Source organism: Phaseolus vulgaris, chromosome 3 (assembly GCF_000499845.2).
Source record: "Phaseolus vulgaris cultivar G19833 chromosome 3, P. vulgaris v2.0, whole genome shotgun sequence".
Classification (NCBI taxonomy): domain Eukaryota; kingdom Viridiplantae; phylum Streptophyta; class Magnoliopsida; order Fabales; family Fabaceae; genus Phaseolus; species Phaseolus vulgaris.
The window spans coordinates 48376599-48396599 of record NC_023757.2 but is presented as its reverse complement, the minus strand read 5'-3'; the positions used below and the strand labels follow the sequence as shown (position 1 = coordinate 48396599).

At 32.0% G+C, this 20001-nt stretch overlaps 2 protein-coding genes across 4 annotated transcripts; one reads left to right on the top strand and one right to left on the bottom strand.

The window, feature by feature from the left end:
- The first annotated feature begins 968 nt into the window (after window positions 1-968).
- LOC137808327 (probable disease resistance protein At5g66900) lies at window positions 969-5555 on the top strand. The gene is made up of 6 exons (XM_068609383.1): window positions 969-1238; window positions 1350-2030; window positions 2736-3151; window positions 3401-3762; window positions 4085-4356; window positions 4477-5555. The coding sequence occupies exons 2-6, from the start codon at window positions 1400-1402 to the stop codon at window positions 5304-5306; spliced, it is 2511 nt and encodes an 836-aa protein (XP_068465484.1). The 5' UTR covers window positions 969-1238; window positions 1350-1399; the 3' UTR covers window positions 5307-5555.
- A 6641-nt stretch (window positions 5556-12196) lies between these two features.
- Window positions 12197-17458, bottom strand: LOC137808326 (serine/threonine-protein kinase SRK2I). 3 transcript variants are annotated; one of them, XM_068609381.1, is made up of 10 exons: window positions 17134-17337; window positions 16871-17047; window positions 16421-16495; window positions 15998-16099; window positions 15843-15896; window positions 15608-15700; window positions 14918-15010; window positions 13422-13526; window positions 13243-13341; window positions 12197-12831 (listed from the first exon to the last, which is right to left on the bottom strand). In XM_068609381.1, exons 2-10 carry the CDS (start codon window positions 17045-17047, stop codon window positions 12547-12549), a joined length of 1083 nt encoding a protein of 360 aa, XP_068465482.1. In that variant the 5' UTR covers window positions 17134-17337; the 3' UTR covers window positions 12197-12546. The 3 variants fall into 3 exon arrangements, with proteins under 3 accessions (XP_068465482.1, XP_068465483.1, XP_068465481.1); XM_068609382.1 differs by lacking the exon at window positions 16871-17047 and having other exon boundaries at window positions 17104-17458; XM_068609380.1 differs by having other exon boundaries at window positions 16871-17276.
- Window positions 17459-20001: the final 2543 nt, after the last annotated feature.

Here is a 20001-nt window from a genome sequence, read left to right as displayed (position 1 = left end):
AGATCTCACATCGACTAGAGATTAGAGTATTTCATTGTATATAAGTGGGTGCAAACCTCAACCTTATGAGCCGGTTTTATGGGGTTGAGTTAGGCTTAAAGTTCATTTTGTAATATGGTATCAGAGTCATTTCGAGCTTATCCTAGCGATTGTTTGTGTTGGGCCTATCGTGTCACTTCCTATCGGCGGCTATCGGACCACCCATAATATATAGTCACACGTTGAATTTGGCTTAAAGTCTATTTCGTAATAAAGTCAATTAGGTGTTTATTTTTTGTTGGTTGAAAGTTGAATACATTCATAAAAATTAAGTTGAGAAATCACGTCTAGTGGTTGTTACTATAACGTTTCCACCACTTTTCGCAGAAAGTCATATATGTTGTGTTTCCTATGAAATTTCCCCCGAAAGTACGTTGACAACGAATATATAGAAGAGAAAATAATTGTTTGTTTTCTTTTTCATTGAATAATTTGTCCATCTTACACGCGCTCCACCTTTTGCGGCAGGAACGTACGTTTAAAACGCTAAAATACTGGATTATTGCGTTTTAAGTATCTTGGACAGCTTCCTCTGTCTAACTCTGTAATTTCTGTCAACTTAAATGCTTGACTGTGACGTATAAATGTATGGGAATTGGTATTTGGTATTTGGTAACATGTTCTTCTAGATATTAATTGATATAGAAAATTATATAATTTATCATTTTTCTTTGCCTCCTACTTCAATCAAAGGACCTTTTCCACATGATTCACTCCCACTTGGTTTGGAACTTTGAAGAATAAGAAAAAAACAGGTAAGAAAGTGAAACAAAGAATATGAACTGTAAAAAATTAGCCGAACTCACAGATTTTTTAATCAGTGGGACTTGTGAATTTAAGAAGTTTTGTTTGTATACGTTTTCTCTCTCATCCCCCGTAAATCAAACAAAAGATTCTTTTTTTATTATATTTTTTTTACTGAACAACCTAAATCTATCTCATTAAAGTATCCGCGTATTAGAATATTAAAATGACGAAAGTCACTGGAAACAAACGCGAAGAACTCAACGTAGATTCCAAATCTTGCTTCTTGATTGATGTTAATAAATACTGCCGTTCGCGCGTTCCGAATTTTAATCTTTTCAATTTCAATAGCAACCCACTTACCGTTGCTTCGCTCCAAATTGCAAATTAAATTAGCCACAAGAAGAAGGACACAAGACGCATAGGAGGTTTGAGCAATTTTCTCAAAGGCACAGGTGTTTTTTTTAGTCTTTGATGTCACAGAATATATATATATATATATATACTCATTTTGTTCTAAAATCTCAATTTTGTGCAACAACACTGACTTTCTATATCTTTCACAGCTTGTTCCTTGTTTGATTGAACAGAGGAAGGAGGCAACAGATTGCCTATCATGGGAGAGACCAAACAATTTGTTATTTCGACAAGATTTCAAGATGCTATGAGAATGGTCATGGACATAGTTGAAAAGGGTAGAAAGAACAAAAGAACCAAGAGAATACTGAGGTCAACCCTAATGAATATGACTCTAGTGGTGCAGGAGATAAAGCAATACAATGAACACTTGAATCCACCCAGAGAAGAAATCATCACTCTTGTCAAAGAAAAAGATGCAGGGGAAGAGATTGTGTGCAATTCCTGCTCCCGGAGCTTATGGTGGACCAAATTTCTATCTTGGTTTTCACCCTACGGGGAGGGAATTTTGCATGATAAGAACGATTCGCTTACTGCGGATGACAAGCAAGTTAAGGATATAAAAAATGCACTGTACAAGGTGAGAGAGATTATTGAGCTTCTTGATATAGAGAATTTTGAGCAGAAACTTAAAGGATCTGGAACACCAATTAAGTGTCCTTTTGGTGTTCCTGAAAACCCAGAATTTACTGTTGGCTTCGGTCCACTGTTGAGCAAGTTGAAGATGGAGCTTCTTGAGGAAGGTGTGTCCACCGTTTTGCTGTCTGGTATGGGTGGATCAGGTAAAACAACCTTGGCTACAAAGCTATGTAAGGAGGAAGAAATCAAGGGTAAGGGCTCATTCTTCTTTGGTCCTCTGATGCCTGAAAATTGGCTGACTAATTCTTCATAACTTCATTTATAGGTCCCTAACCAATTCTTCTTAACTTCATCTATGCTCGTAATGAAAATTGTTTAGAGTGATAGTTATCCCCTAACCAATTCTCCATAACTTCATTTATAGGTCTCCTCTATCTCATAGTAAAAGACAGACGAAAAAAAGTTCTCCGAAAATTTGTTTACAATGATAGTTATTCCCTAATCAATGCTTTCATAAATTCACTTATATATCCTCTATCTCATACATACAATTCTGTGTCATAAACTATTAAACTTCCACTAAAGATAGTAGAAGATGGATGAAAAATGTTTGTTTGAAAGTTGCAAACATCTATGGAAGTTTATATGTAACAGATGAAAATTGTGGCATGCAAAATGTTTTGAATCCCTATTTCTGAGATGTAGAGCAGTTTAAAGCAGAGTTCATACTTTCTGTATACTGATATCCTATGATAGATTGATACGTCTTTACATCAATAAGAACATCATATTCTTTGCAATACTGCTTTAACAGATTAGAGAAGCATTTTCTTTTGACCTGTGTTAATTTATTTTCTTTTCTGTTGTTCGATGTTCATTTAGTAAATTATTGTTTTTGTTTGTTCAAGACATCAAAACAAATGCTGTGGGCTGACAGATCTCTTTGCCTTCACCAGGTAAATTCAAGGACAATATTTTGTTTTTCACCTTCTCCCAAACGCCTAATTTGAAGAATATCGTAGAGAGATTATTTGAACATTGTGGCTACCACGTGCCTGAGTTTGTAAGTGACGAAGATGCAATTAAACGGTTGGAAGTTTTGATGAGGAAAATTGAGGGAAGTCCACTGTTGTTGGTCCTGGATGATGTTTGGCCCGGCTCAGAAGCCCTTGTTGAGAAGTTTAAATTCCAGATGTCTGATTATAAAATTTTGGTGATTTCAAGGATTGCATTTCCTAAATTTAGCACCCAATTTATCTTGAAACCACTTGCTCATGAAGATGCAATGACCCTTTTCCGTCACCATGCTCTCTTGGAAGAAAGCAGTTCAAAATGCAGTTTAAGTATTCCTAATGAAGAAATTGTCCAAAAGGTGCGTAATCTTTACTTTCTGGCACATGGGTGTGTAATCTGTAACTTCCCTTCTTGTCTGAAGTCATTCACTTCAAGTCTTGAAGTAGGCATCTCAAGATAGGAACATAACTACTTGCAATTAAAGTAAAACTTATTGTTGAGTTAGAGAGTAGAAATCTGTGTTTTAACCCCCAAAAACAATAATATGGTAGATTACCTAGGTACGACCTTTTGTTTACTAACCTTATTTGCTTGCACTGAAATGCAGGTTGTGAGATATTGCAAGGGTTTACCGCTTGCCATTAAAGTGATTGGTAGATCACTGAGTCATCAGTCTATTGAGTTGTGGCAAAAGACGGTTGAAGAGTTGTCACAAGGTCATTCTATACTTGATTCTAGTACTGAATTAATTACATGCTTCCAAAAGCTCTTGGATATTTTGGAAGATAACCCCAACACCAAGGAGTGCTTCATGGACCTTGGGTTATTTCCTGAAGATCAAAGAATTCCTCTTCCTGCTCTCATTGACATGTGGGCAGAATTGTACAAATTAGATGATGATGGCATAGAGGCAATGGAAATCATAAAAAAATTAGACTCCATGAATCTGGCTAATGTTTTAGTAGCAAGGTAAGATGACTAGTTATTTTCTCTTCCGAGCCACTTAATATATATATATATAAGGTGAATTATATTCTGAAACAAATAATTCAATAGCATGTGTAGTTCATGCAAGAATCAATTAGTAACTTATAAATAGATCAAAATGACCATTTCTCTTGGAGTGAATGTAATCTTCGCACATCACGAACTCTATATTTTTTTAACTCATTCTGAAGTCAGAAGTCGAAATTCGTAATTTATCTATCTAATAGAGAGCATGTATTGCATATAATCTTGTGGGATAATTTCTCCTTTTACTAAAGATTTTTTTTTTCTGCACATTTACCAGGAGAAATACAAGTGACTCAGACAATTACTACTACAATAACCACTTTGTCGTCCTCCATGATCTTCTAAGAGATCTTGCAATTTATCAGAACAACCGGAAACCAATTGAACAGAGAAAGAGAATTATTACTGGCATAAATGAAAATCAAAGTGAAAGGTGGTTTGGGGAAAAGAAAGAAGGCCTGATTTCTCGCTTATTGCGAAAATATCGCGGATGGCGTGTTAAACAGACTCTTCAACAGGTCTCAGCCCGCACATTGTCGATATCAACTGGTTAGTTATAACGTTTTTAAAGTGTATACTTTTAAATGGTAAAACTGCTAATAAGAAAGTAGCATTGATTTGCCACTGATTACTTTTCCCCGACTGACATCATATGGGTTGTTTTTGCAGATGAAACCTGTGGTTCATATTGGTCCGACATAAAACCATCCCAAGCAGAAGTTCTGATTTTAAATCTTCAAACTAAGAAGTACTCCTTTCCCGAGTTCATGGAGAAAATGATTAAACTAAAAGTTCTTATCATGACAAATTATGGTTTTCTTCATTCTGAACTGGACAATTTCAAACTACTAGGTTCTGTACCGAACCTGAAAAGAATCAGACTAGAGCGGATTTCTGTTCCTCACTTGGGCGCATTGAAAAATCTTAAAAAATTATCCCTCTACATGTGTAGTAACATAAACCAGGCTTTTGAAAATGGTACCATCCTAGTTTCAGATTTATTTCCAAGTTTATTAGATTTGAACATTGACTATTGCAAGGATATGGTGAGACTGCCTGATGGGATCTGTGACATTACCCCACTAAAGAAGCTCAGTATTACCAATTGCCACAAACTTTGTTCTCTGCCCCGAGAAATTGGACAGTTGCTGAATTTGGAACTCCTGAACCTAAGCTCATGTACTGACTTGGAAGAGATCCCAGAATCTATTCAAAAGCTTTCTAAGCTAAGACTTCTTGACATCTCAAACTGCATAAGCCTTCCAAATTTACCAGAGGACATTGGTAATCTATGTAATCTCAGAAATCTCAATATGACAAGCTGTGCAAGGTGTGAATTGCCATACTCAATAACCAATCTTGAGAATTTAAAGGTAGTGGTATGCGATGAGGAGACAGCTGCCTCATGGGAATCATTCGAAGCTATGCTTCCTAATCTGAAGGTGGAGGTTCCTCAAGTTGATGTTAACCTAAACTGGCTTCATTCAATAAGCTCTTAACTAACACCTAGGACCTGGTCTGATTCATGGAAGGAAACATTTGAAGCTATGCTTTCCAATCCTAAAGTCAGAAAGGTACCTCAAGTTGATGTTAACTTAAATGGTTTACCAATGGCCGTGAGTATTTTATGTATCTCGAATAAAAGTGTCCATAATAGCCCTACTTTTGTTGCCAAGTGTTATGTATTTCCGTGTAAGTTTTCTCACTTCTGAACGTTTATAAAGTACGTTTATATCCTAGAATTTAAACTTCTGCCCTCGAATTTTTCGTTCTAATTGGGTTGCTGACAAATGTGGTGTGATGTCATACCGAAATCCAGTTCGCAATAAAATAAACCTTGGAATGGACACATCTAACGACTTCTTGCAAGGTAGATACACAATCATCATCACTATCATAAATTTGATTATATCTATGCTCATGCTTTTTTAACTCACAAAGTGCTTTGTTTCGTAACTATGCAAAAGCTGGAGGAGTTTCTAGTTTTTAACAGTCGCACAGAACTACGAACTTCACAAGGGGCACCTTCTCTGTCTTTTTATGGAGCAGATAAGGTTCGGCATATTTCTTATGAGTGTACATTGACTAATTATGTAACATATTTTAGCATAATCATTGGTCTCATCGCGTGATTCTTTTGTCTTGACATATAATAATTTATTGAATAGCTTTATAGCTTTCATATAAACTCAAGTAACAAACTTCTAATTCCTCAAAATAAAGTATTAAATAGAAAGTTAAGGAATTGTATTTAAATCTTACAAAATATTTAAATTCTAATTTTAATACTTAGGAAGATGTTTATGAATATATTTAAGTTGTATATGTTTATTATCTCTTCCTATTTTAATAGTATTAAGGTTATGATATACATGAAAAGAGACCGTAAAAGAAACTATGCATGAATAAGGGATACTTCAGCATTGGTACACTTCATCTTCTCTTTTCCTTACCTCCAACAAACTTCACCATGTGATCAATACTACATTCTTACAACTTTCGTTGTTCATGATAACTGATCACTTCACACATACTTTGTCTTTGGTGGTGCAATGAAACTATTGAGTGTGTGATGCAACAATGTCAGAACTTAAATGATGTTATCCATGTAGCAGTCAGAACTGGAAGCAACGTTCCAAGAAGTCTTGATACGAACATTTATCCCTCATCCTAAATCTTACAACCAAAGACGACAATCTAAAGTATCAAGTGTTTGGAGTGCCAATAGCTTCCAATATGGAATTCGTAAGCTATCACTATCATTGAAGGATAAGTTCACGAGTCTCTTAAAGAAGATAAAAAGAGCCAATATTTGATGAAGAAGAGCTTGTGTATGGTAAGAGTTCACCTCTTGTTGATATTATTGAATCATCGGTGTGGAGATCAGTTGAAACCTATACATATCACCAACAAAAGAAAAAAAACTCAGATAAGCTATGGATGATACAATGTCCATAATAATCGCTGAAAATAATTGATTGACGGTAACTTTCTAATACTTTGAATTTGAATACACTTCATTCCAAACTAAAATTTTAACAATAGTTAAAAAATTAATAATGATTTTTAGACCATCATTACTATATGTTATCACATATAGAACATAATTTATGATCTTTAATATAATAACCTAAACAAGTTTTTCCATGCACCAGAAAAGTCATTGATACTATAAAATAAAAGTATATGTATTTAAAAAAATTCATTGAAAATTCATCAAACACACCTCATTTCACTTATTCCACCAAAACCTCAAACTTGTAATCAACAAATCTAAGAAGAGGAAGATGAAACGCACTGGAAGAGAGAAAAACAAAATGACACGAGAAAAACGAAATAATACAAGAATAATAAGTGTAAAAACAAAACATACAAAAATGATAACAACATGAACAAAAAAATATAAAAATAAAGTATAAGAAGAAAAAGTTTAAAAGTAACTGAATACAAATAATCGTCATTTTAAGTGCATACACCAATAACTATTTATAAAATCATTGTTACTTAGTAATTTAAAAAAAAATAGTAACTATGATAAAAATAGTTATATTAATTTTAGAATTATTATCACACTCTTTTGCTAAAAAAATTATTAAATAAAAATTAATTATTTTTTATCTCCAAAATTAAGTTTTATTTAATAATTTTTTTTAGTGTTTTAACAATTATCTCCCAATAAATATTGTTGAAAGACTGTAAATCTAAAAAAAATCCTTATTTCTATAAAGTCTGAATAACTTCTTCCAACACTTTTCGTAGTGGGTTTACTTGTTTAGTTTACTATTTTCTTTTAAAAGTTATTTTGAAAAAGAAAATCATTTTATTATAAAAGAAAAAATTCATGCGTTTGTTTCAACATTTTAAATTACACAAAATGAAAAATCTAAAATTTGATTCTAGTAAGAGAAAAAACATCTTCTCATAAAAATCGGGTGTTTTTTCAATGTAATTTTATGATATAAACAAATATAAATTGACTTATATTTTTTTTATAAAATATCTCTAACAAACAATTACTAAATAAGTAGAGAGAAACAAGTTGGATCTTTCATGTTGACCACTCATGAAATGATTGATACATTGAACTGTAGCATTAAAACTGGTCCATGTGCATCACTTCTGCACGTCCACCCCACAGCAGAAAAGAAAAACAAAAAAAAACAAAACATCCGAAGTATTTAATGTTGTAGTTACTGTAGAAGGATGGTATGCATCAGGTGCCACATCTGGGAAAAGCAACCTTGAAGTCATCGAAATTTTATAGTCTGACATCTGGAATTTAAATTTCTCAACAAGGGCATCAGATCCAAAACCTGCATCTTCATCGCTTTGAAACAGAAAGGGCACTCCAGATCCACGTGCAGAGAGAAGCTCTTGTTGGGAAATTTGAATTTCGAATGTCAGATTATAAAACATTGGTGATTTCAATATGTGAGTTACACAAATCCAAGTTATGCTCCTCAAATTTTTTTGCTGATTGTGGCGTAAGTATAACAATCGTTGTCCTTGAGATTCTTTGCTTGCAAGCACTGGAATGCAGTGGACCATCGCTAGCCCTTATGGAAAGTAATAGAAGAGTATAGTTCTTTCATAGCTATCACTAGCTTGTTGCATTATTAGTATTCAATACTTATCATAAATCGGAAGAATATTGTGTATGTTTTCTGTATAATCTCTATCCACATCGATGAGTGTTACATGTATTTCTTCTTACTTTTCTTACAGGAAAATCAGTCTGTTGTGCTGCTGAATTTGGCAAAAGATTGGGAGAAGTAAGCACAAGGTTAATCTCTTTTTGATTCTTGTTTAGTTACAAATTTGTGTCATGAAGGAGTTTTTCATGCTATATTTCCTGAAAGTGGAATACTCCTTCTAGTCATGTTTTTGTACTCTCCCTAATCATACTCATGTCAGATACCATTCCTATTCAAATACTTCTAAATACATGTGCAAAATGTATCTTATGTTTTCTATTTAACCATTTTAAGATACTTTTGAGATACTTCCAGTAAAAGATCTGAAAAGTATCCAATTATTTTTCATTTTTTATGTTTTTAAGAATATGACTTCATACTTTGAAATAGTATCCAAAAAGTTTGTTCTTAGAGCTTCATGAAGAGTCATATTCACCTTCTTTACATGCTTCTTTATTTATTCTTTCAAGAGAATAAAAATGGATGAATAAATATTAAATATTTTATATTGCATTCCAGCATTGAAAAGATTAATGTTTTGTTTAGTATGAAAATGTAGGAAAAAGAAGCTAACCGAGTCTTCAAAACAAAGAGGCTCCATGCGGCATGAAGCTTCAAATCCTTCAACATTAAATCGAGAAGTCACCAAAATGCCTCGATGAGGGATTCTGAGTTAGGCCAAACATGACCAACATCATGGGACTTTTCATAATCTCCTCCGACGAAATTTTCAAGTGTGGAATGACAAACCTGTAGTGTTGAAGAAACAGCGACTGCACAATTGTCTTCAAACTAGAAGTTTTGGACACAGTGAGAAACAAGATATTTTCCCCAAATTTACCTGGTACGAACAAAAACATAAGATATCATGCGTAATCATCAAATATTTACGCTCACAAAAGTAAACTATATAAATAGGAAAAAGGAATAATAACTGTGTTGATATATAAAAGTGGAAAGATTCATATTTATTACCTGTAACATGTTCATCCAAACATACGAAAATATAGGAGTGTAAAAAATTATCCGATAATTAAGTAAATACTTTGTATATAAGTGTATAATGTATTGATAGAAGCGTTTTGTATATAAGACTTATGTATAATGTTTAGTAGAAGGTTATCTCATCGTATTTGACGCATATCTTTAATATAATGTATTAGCTTATTTATTTCATAGTTTCCAAAATTATAGGAATCTTATTTGGATTTATAGGACCCTATTTTATTTATAAGGGTGTTACCCAATTTATAAAGATGTTATTCAGATTTGTAAAATGTTACCATATTTTTCATATATCCTTTATTCAATATTTAATGTAACCGTGACACAATAGGCTTGAAATGTCTCTGATACCATATTACGGAATGGACTTTAAGTCTAACTCAACCCCATAAAACCGGCTCATGAGGTGAGGTTTGCACCCACTTATATACAATGAGATGTCCTTATCTCTAGTCGATGTGGGATCTCCAACAGTCATGTTATCAAATAATAATAAAAATAACAAAGAAATGCATGCATACTACTCTAATCGATTTATTTCCCATTGTAAAAAAAAAAACTATTAGAAACTAACATAAAGAAGCAAAGTGATAAGAAAAAAAAGAGTAATGACTTCTCCACGTGATAAAATACAAAATAAAACACGACTAAATGTCATTACTTGAAAGTGTAAACTATCTTTTGAATCGATCTTAAAAACATTAAAATTAAAAATTAGTATTTCAAAATAAAATATGTCTTTTATGTTAATATTTTATAATGCTAATTAACGGAGTTTGTTTACAAATATGACATGTTAATTAACATAATTTATTTATAACTATGACATGTTAAGTGACAAGTCATCTCTTATGTTAAAGTGATAGTTGATGTGTTACTTGATGTGTTAAATCAGTATATTAATTGATTCTGTTATAATATGAAAGACAAATGTTATTTTGTGATACTAATTTTTAATTTCAACAACATGAAAGGTTTCAAGATGAAGAAAAAAAGTAAAAATATAAGAAAGAAAGAAGATTAATAAAAAATATTAAAAATGAGACGAAATAGACTTCTTGAGTGTATATATATTTCTGTTTTTTACCTATCTATTAAAGTTAAAATTAAAAATTAGTTCTTCAAAATAATATTTGTTTTTGAAGTTGGTTTTTGTGACATAGTCTGATAACATAGAACATTAAGTAACACATTAATTTTACTTTAACATTACAGGTGACACTGACTATGTGTAACTTAACATGTAATATCGGTAAACTAATTTATTAATTAAAATACTTATAAAAAATTAAGATAAAAAATAAGTCATACCTTAGATGCTAATTTTTAATTTGAACCTTTTAAATAATTAATTAAAAGACAGTGTAAACTTTTAAATACTCAATATCTAACCTAAAAATAATAACAGGTATTATTATGGTTCATAATAATCTTATGCAAACATGAAAAATGCCAAACAATTACAATATAATTTTATATTCCAGTTTGGTTGGATTCCTATACACCAACACTAAATAAAACTAAACAGTTTGATTTAACAAAAAGTAATCTAATCAAGTCCAATAAAATGTTTTGCTTCAACTTTTTATCTATTTTTATTTTTTATTCTGTTGAATTTGAACACTCCCAACGTTCAATAAAAGAACATCAAATCACATGAAGAAACAATATGCAAACAGAATAAAACTGCCTTTTTATTAATTTATTCAGCAAATTATGCCACAACTTTATTTATCTCAAATAAAAAATATTCATCATCCTAGTCAACACAATAAAATATTCATTGTCACTACTTCTAACTTATTTTTAATCACCATAATATTATAATTGTTACCACAATATCATTTATTACAAGTATATTATTATTATTATTATTATTATTATTATCATTACTACTATTAATAACCCCATCATTATTATCATGATTAATATTGTCATTTTAATACTATTATTATTATAATAATTATTTAATTATCTTCTTCAAATTATTAATAAAAATATGTTAAAATAAATAGCATTCAAAAAACTTGCATTATGTTTTGCGTTCTCTTATTTTATTATCCACAAACAATACATATGATAAAAAATTATCTTTTACACGCATTTATCTACAGATTTTCATTAAATTAAATAATTCAACGAGTTATTCTAATCCAATTAAAATAATTTGGGTTACATTTTTTTCACTAAATCGAACTTAACGAAATTCAATTACTTCCAATTTGAATAAAGGTCTTTGCATACTGAACTAAAACCAACTCAATCTAACCCAATATGATCAAAATTAAACAACAACAATAATAATAATAATATAATTTATTTAATATATTTCCTTATTTTTCTTAAAATATTAAATTATTCAACTCTTTCAAATACTAAATATAGTAGTCTATCTTTCAAAAAAGTTACTACACCTCTACATTTAGTTTGGAAGATGTTTCTTCCAACACCGACTACTTACATCACCTCCATTTGTTATAAAATATATTCTACAAAACCTTTTTTTATATTTCAGAATACATTTTGAAAAACTTGTTCCAAAATAAATGGAATTGGGTGCAGAAATAAAAACACTCCATTTATCAAGGCACCTTTTAATCCACCACAAAAGTAACTATTTTTTTTACGAGTATTTAATTGTAGAGTAGTGATGAAGTACAGAAACTAGTAAACTACTGAAAAAAGAACTGTTTACATGGAATGGTGTGTGTATATAAAGCAAGGGCATGAAACATGATTCACCCATTAGCCAATTTAACTAGCTGGGAAACAACGAAAAGGCTAATATGTAAATAATATGTATATAAAGCAAGCATTTCCCTGGAAGTGGGGAAAGGGTAACAATCATTTCTTCCCCAGCGACCGACACTGAATACATAAATATTAACATGATGGAGTTTGTATTGTCCAGGCTAATCTACAGAAAATGCGGGCACCACATACTTCTTTTCTTGATGCTGAAAATGCCAAGCACAATATTCAGATGCCCTCCATTTAATATGCTGTCTTTCAAGCCAAGTCAAGCCAAACCAAGATCAAACTATATGGCATACACTATCTCCCCACTGCTATCTATATCAAGCTCAGATTCAGCATCAGATTCAGATTCTAAGTCATAAATTTGCTCCGCCATTAATTGGTCAAAAGTATAGGTCCCAGCTGCTGGTACGGTAGCTTCTGAAATTATCTGCATGATCGTATCAACGCTCTGCATGGGCTGGTCTGGCTCTTCAAATTGATTACTCATTATCTTCTCATCCATCAGGTCCGCAGGGAGATTCTTTAGAAACCATTCATGGTTCCAGATTTCAGACATGGTGATTCTCTGTCACGTAAATATTCAAAGACATGAGATTCAAACAAATGATTTAGATTGAAGATAAATTCCTATATTTTACAGTCAGCAGACCCAACTAAATCAAAACACATTCAACATTTTGCCTGTATGATCACATTTAATGCTTGATAGGTTGCAGTATATTCCTATATTATGATAGATATACAATCACGTCAGGACCTATACAAAATGAAAAAAAAAGTAATACATTGGAATAAATTGAATAAAACATCATAGGAGAAGGAAAATGCCCGACAATTACGTCAAAAACATTCAAATGCTAAAAATCCCTTTAAAGTGACACAAGTGAAATTGTTTGAGCTCACACATAATAGTGTGACAATTAATCTAAAGAACAAAATTATCTACGATAGGTCAGTTGTTGGAGATAGAAATTACCTCGGCTGGGTCAAAAACAAAAATCCTTGAGATAAGGTGGCGACACTCTTGAGATATTTGAACACAGTCAGGAATGGCATATTGGACACTAAGAATTCTCTGCAAAGAAGCAGGCAGCAATCACAGGTTGCACTCAAGCAATCAGAAAATGAGCACATATCTAAAGATCTGATATATACCTGAATTGTCTTCCGGAAGTCCTTTGGTTCATTAGGGTCTTCAAAAGGATATGCTCCCACTAGCATCACGTATAGGGTCACTCCACACGACCAGACATCTGCAAGCTAATTATAAATGCAAGAGAACATAACAGAAGCAACCCATTAAGATACTATTCCAAATGCAAACTAGTTAAGTTTAAAACAAAATCTTTGATGTTTAAACCAACTTCATACTTGCACTAGTCTAATGATATTGAAAGTGCGTGAAAGGATTAAGACAAAACATGTCCTGAAGGAGGGTACTTCTCTGGTACAATGTTGAAGAGGAAGAAACCGAGAAGGAATATAATAAATTTTGTATTTTGTATGCACATTGAGTATTCTTGTTTAATGAAGGAGATAGAATAATAAGGAAATAAATCGATATTTAATGATGGAAAATATTTGGTAAGATGTTCCTGTCAAATCACATCTCTAACACAATCAAATCATATCTCTAACAGTTCACTCATTAGTAGATGGTGAGTTAGTACAATTGTTAAGATGTGGATATTGCAGACAAAAACACATCAAACCAAACTTGAAAGTGAAGCTACATTTGTGTAAGTTTGAACTCAATGTTAATTAAAAAAAAATGATTGACTACAAATGAAATAAGGGTGAAGTTATGTGGTAATGATCTCAACTAGATTTATGATTTAATTGCATACAGAACTTTATATTTCTTATTGCCGTACTGAAAAAATAGAAAATAGAATCCTTTTACACAATGAGGGGGCAAAATCCACTCCCTCCATTTTGTGCCTTAGAAATAAACAGTTCCTTGAGTACTTAGCACAAAAAGACGTCAATGAAAATCACATCCTATTCTCTTAATAATAGTAGACATGCAGGGCAATACTGTGAACTGTAAATTGTCACTGAGAAAATCGAAAGTACAGATTCGACAAGGGATGCAAGGATACAACAAATTTAACATTAATAGGAAATAATCCAACTATTACACGACATATAAAATTAGCATACAACACAAATCTTAAATTGAGAGTAAACCGATATATTCAAAAATCAGCGTGAGTCATTGTAGAGAAAAAAAAATATATAATTTATCTAACTATTGTGATATATAAATATTTTAAAAGTGGCAATTTGCAAAATGCGAGATGATAAAGGTACTTTAAGTATCTGAGACATGTTCGACATTTAACTGACTATAATTTTGAAGTGTCTGCACATTTCCTTGCCAAGTTAAGATTTTCAGGTAGTGCCACAGAGTCCCAAATTAGGTGAGAAACAGCAACCAAAAAAACTATAGTGGCCTTTATTTTTGCAGTGCAGACCAAAATGACCTTTGGTTTGGGTGAAAAAACTAGACAATAGCATTGCTTTAGTCAAGAATTACCCAGCTCATAAAAGATGACAAGTTAACAACAAAATGTTCATTTGATTGTGACAGTAATGGATCTACTATGCAAAAAGAAAAATACCACGAAATAAAACAGTAAATTCTCTACCTTGCCATCATACTCTTGTTTCAGCAATACTTCTGGAGCAATATATGCAGGAGTCCCCACAGTTGACTTCGGTTGTGAATGAAGCACTGAAGACTGCAAATCGCACCATCGATCAGATTTATGAGATATGACAGTCATGATGTTCAGGCACTTACAAGTCAGAAGGAAATTGAAACAATGAAATAAAAGAATAACAGCAAAATTTCAAGGAACTCAGCATGAATTTTAATTCCAATGCACTCTAGAACACAAGACATGGATACTAGTTAACAAGAAACTATACCAAAAACCTGCAATGGTTTCTAAAGAACCCCAGGAAACACTCTAGTGTTGTGACAAGCTTACGGGCTTATAATTTTAACAATCCAAACTCTAGCTCATGGGAATCCAGAATGGCCAACAAGCTAAACTAAGGAATTTAGGTTATTAAAACTCACCATCAGCAGTCATGTAGAAATGTATCTTTTCCAATATTCCAGATTACTGAAATAATCTTTAAGTAACTTAAGAAGTAACTCAATTTCATCATCATAGTCTAAATGTGAAGAACAACAGTGACTGAAGAAAAATGGAACACGCACACGCAGAAAGTAATTGAAGTTAAATACTATTCAACCTAACAACTCCCAGTAAAATATGAAAAGGGATGGAACTCACACCTGAAAAGCTAGTGAGAAAAGAAAACCTTACCTTGGAGTACCCAAAATCACATATCTTCAAACGAGGTGCCGGGCTTCCATCCAGCAAAGTGTTTTCCAGCTTTAAGTCCCGATGACAGACTTGCTTTATGAACAGACATATTACAAAGAATACTGATATATCAGACACAATATTCGGAAGATCGATACATTACCTATACTACATTTCAGTCAAGTGTAAACACAATTTAGATTGGACAGAGCAGAAGGGGCAAATGCTCACTTACCATAGCATGGCAATAACTAACCCCAGATATGAGTTGTTGAAAGAAGAATCGAGCCTGAATCATAACAAAGGGTTAGAAACTTACATAAGCAACGTATTTGAAGTACAAATTGATAATGATCAAGTGAAGAATAAGTAAACAAAATAAAAAAGAACCTCATCCTCAGTAAAACGCCCGGCATTGCAGATTCTCTCAAAGAGCTCGCCTCCAGATGCATATTCCATTACAATCGCCAGATGAGTAGGTGTTAAAATAACCTGTGTGAAATTTTATAAAACGTTACAATAAATGATTGCTCCTCCAATGAACAATAATAACGGACAGAGTAAAAATACATAAATATCAAGGTTTCAGAAGACAATCGCAGTTTTATCATATTGTGGGAAATTGTGGATAAATGTGACCACCATAGCAGTTCCTACAACTCCAAAAACCATAACAGTGTAGCCAACAACACGGTCAAAGAAAATTGTGGCCGATTTGGCTACAACTGCAATTGTGAACAGTCAAAAACCCTAAACGTTGCGGCAAAACCACAGTCGCAGACGGTTATTTAAAAGCTCGAAAAATATACTTACCTCTTTAAACCTAACAATATTGGGATGTCTCAAAGACCTGTGGTTAATAATTTCCCTCTTCACATTTTCATCAATCTGTGAGGCACAATAACACCATAAAGAAACAATGAGTCCAGTACTTCACAAGTAAGAAACAGGTACTTGCTAAGTGCTAAGCAATGGCGTAAAGAATTTATTAAAAGAAAGAAAAACAGCAACAAGTAGTACCGAAACAAAAATGGAACACGGAACATAACAAAAATAGCATCACACGTCAGCAACAACCGAAGAAACAATTAAAGCAAGTCGATCATGTGGACAATTAGTTTTTTCCTTCTCTCCCTTAGCCAAAAGCGTGAAAACAAAAAATTTACCAAAACAAGGGGCAACAAAGGGAACACCACCAAGAAAACACACAAAAAAAAAGATCAGAAAAACGCTTTTGCTCATTCATTCGTTCGTTCAGACAACCTTATCGCCCCTCTCGATGTACTTGACGGCAACGAGTTCCTTTGTCTGTTTATCCTGCATCAGCCTGGCCACGCCGAAATTTCCGGCCCCGATGTCACGGACCAGATCGTAACGGTCACTGTCGTGCATGATCGGCATGTCCATGCCCGGTCCGACCGTCAACGCCGCCCGATCCATCTATAAACGAACCGGAAGGAGAAAAAAATATAAAAAAGCAACGGCAATAACGGAACCTTTTTTGTTCGCTGTGGAACCGCGCTTACATCAGAGAACTTAATACAGCTCGGTTTGCAGTAGGATGCAGAACGACAACCACGATTCGCCGAGGATTTTAGTTGAGTGAGAGAAAGGAAAAGAGAAGAGAAGACTTTGTGAGCGATGGACGGTTTGTTGGTGAGGGAAAGAGAAGTGAAGGTAATAGAATAGATAAAAAAAAATATTAGTGGATTGGGTTGGAATGGAAGCAAGCAACTGCAAATTGGTGGAACCAACCACACAGAAAACGGTGCCGTTTCTCCCTCTGTCCGAGATGACGCACCTTGCGCTCCATGCCGCGTAAGCAATGTTGTCGTCTTCTCCTTTTTCTTCTTTCTCACTCTCTCTCACCTTCCTCTTCCTTATTATTATTATTATTATTATTATTATTATTATTATTATTATTATTATTATTATTATTATTATTATTATTATTATTAGTATTATTATTATTATTATTATAATAACTATTATTTTCTTTCGTAGATATTTTTTAACACGCAAATATCTTACACCACAATTTCAGTGTCTGAGTTTTTAATAGTACCTGTTTTTTTTTTGTGAATAAAAAATGCTTATCAGAACATACTAGAACCTGCTGACACTGGATTCCAACGTAACTAATACTTGTCTTTGTTATCAAAGACTCCAAAAATATACATTTGAATATGAAACTGAATAAGCAAATAGATTAAGACAACATGTATGATGTATGAATAGTAGCTGCAAATTTTTTAATAGTTATGTTTTCTTTATCCGAAATAAAAAGCACATTATGAGAACTTATTGCCTGCTAAGCAAGATTTAATAGCAGCATTGAACAAAGATTTTAATAATGTCAACAAATTATGAAATAAAAGAAAGTTAATTCCAAACTCTTCTGAGTTGCGCCAACCCAATTGGGAGTAATTATTTGCAGTTAATTTGATTTGGTTTTTAAAAAAGGAATTGTTCTTGAATATATTTAACAGAATTAGTATATATAAAAGTATTGATTAAACTAAAAATAAGGTGGCATGAATTGATGAAGAAAAAGAGAATAGTTTGTGTTGTGTTGTGTTGTGTTGATGAGATAGGGTGGGTGGGTGTTACTGTCATGGTACAGTAGAAGCAAGGCACTTGAATTGAGGTGTTTGGGTAAGAGGATGGTCCCCCACTTGAAATAGAGAACAGGGATTGGATTGAAAATGGAATTGGTGAACGTAGAAGAACTGGTGTGGAAGAAAGATGATGATGATGAGAAAGTGATTTTGTTGGGTGCAGTAGCAGTAAAGGCTTGAAATGCAAAGCAAGAAAAAGTTGAAGGAGTAATAATAATTATAATGCTAATTCATTCCACCCTAAAAAGGAAATATGGAAGAAAGGGACAAAAGTTCTTTGATGGGTAACCAGAGACAGTTTTGTTGTTGCACAATTTCATACCTTAGTTAGGTGAAGATATCATCAATATTCAACTCATGGAGGAACATACTCAGTGCCACTTATTTCACTACTATCAATTAACTATTGTTCTTGATATTATAATTGAATTAAATATATTTTAAGTTCTTTCAACATTTAACTAAAATTATAGTTATGCTTCCTTAACATTTTTTTGTTGATGTGGTTCATGCTTGTTATGTAACTTTCACATGTCACTAGCATATGACGAGGATGATTTCCTTCTATTACATGACAACTAAAATCATTACTTTCTAAATTAATTGTAGGAAATTTTGGAGTACCAAAACCACTACTTTAAAAATTATAACGACTGTATTAGTCATAGCCAAATATTCAGGAAAGAAAGTATACAGGTATATGTGGGTCCTGCCTGTCCCTGAATTTTTGTTATCATTTATAGATTAATTGAATTATAATTTTTGAAATCTTTTTTATGGTATTATTATTAAAATTATATATTTTTTTTTGTAATTGAAAGATTTTATTTTACTTTTTCATATCGAATTGGGGAATAATAATAATTTATTACCTCCCTATCAATTTTTTTATTTTTCTTGTATAGTCTTTTGTTTTTAGAGTTGGAATCTTTGCCAAAATATAATATCTGTCTTATTTTATTTCCTAACTTTTTTAAAAAATTATTTTAATGGTTTTTGGTTACTATTGTCTTCAAAATAATTTTATAACTAGTATAATTTATTATAATTTACTTTACTTTTACAGTATAATTAATAAGAAAATTTGAAAACAAAATGGTTAAATATACTATTTTCATGATAAATTAATAAAAAACATGCAAAATTGATGATTTTTATACGTAATTTTGGATATTTTAAAAATTAATATCATTTATAAAAAATACATCTTTCTTATATTATACTTTTAAAATATATAATATTTTAATAATATTTATCTTATTTTTTAATTTAAAATTCTAATTTATGTTATTAGATTATTAAAGTGGTTTGTCAAGTGTATGTTATTTTTTTTTAAAGAATGTCAACAAAAAAATTTCCTTGTAATTTTTTATCAAATTTTAAGAAAAAAAAAACACATATTACTTAAATAGTATGTATATATACCTTTATAAAAATTAGATTATATGATGGTCTTAACGTATTCTAATATTTTAGAGTTTGTTTAAGTAGTAAAACTCATCCAAATTACGCTCAAGTGATATATAGTGATTATAACAATCGTCAATGTCATTAAATCCTTATTTTAGTACTAATAAAAGTATCAATGCATTTTATATCGTCATCTTATAAGCGTTATTAGTGATACAAAGGTTAGATAATGATGCTTTCATTTATTTGTTATATGCATTACATGTAAGCTATATATAGAAATTTGAAACTTTGATGACAATTCATGTACCTAAGATTATTTTGAAACATTGACATATAGAAATTATAAGATTAAAAATTTGGAAA

Excerpts from the sequence above, each read along its gene's own strand:
- LOC137808327 (XM_068609383.1), top strand. The coding sequence starts at position 1,400 with ATGGGAGAGACCAAACAATTTGTTATTTCGACAAGATTTCAAGATGCT. Across the intron at positions 2,031-2,735 it reads TAAGGAGGAAGAAATCAAGG|GTAAATTCAAGGACAATATT; the intron begins GTAAGGGCTCAT and ends TGCCTTCACCAG. Across the intron at positions 3,152-3,400 it reads ATGAAGAAATTGTCCAAAAG|GTTGTGAGATATTGCAAGGG; the intron begins GTGCGTAATCTT and ends ACTGAAATGCAG.
- LOC137808326 (XM_068609381.1), bottom strand. The coding sequence starts at position 17,047 with ATGGATCGGGCGGCGTTGACGGTCGGACCGGGCATGGACATGCCGATC. Across the intron at positions 15,897-15,997 it reads GGCGTTTTACTGAGGATGAG|GCTCGATTCTTCTTTCAACA; the intron begins GTTCTTTTTTAT and ends GTTATGATTCAG. Across the intron at positions 13,342-13,421 it reads ACTTCCGGAAGACAATTCAG|AGAATTCTTAGTGTCCAATA; the intron begins GTATATATCAGA and ends GCTTCTTTGCAG.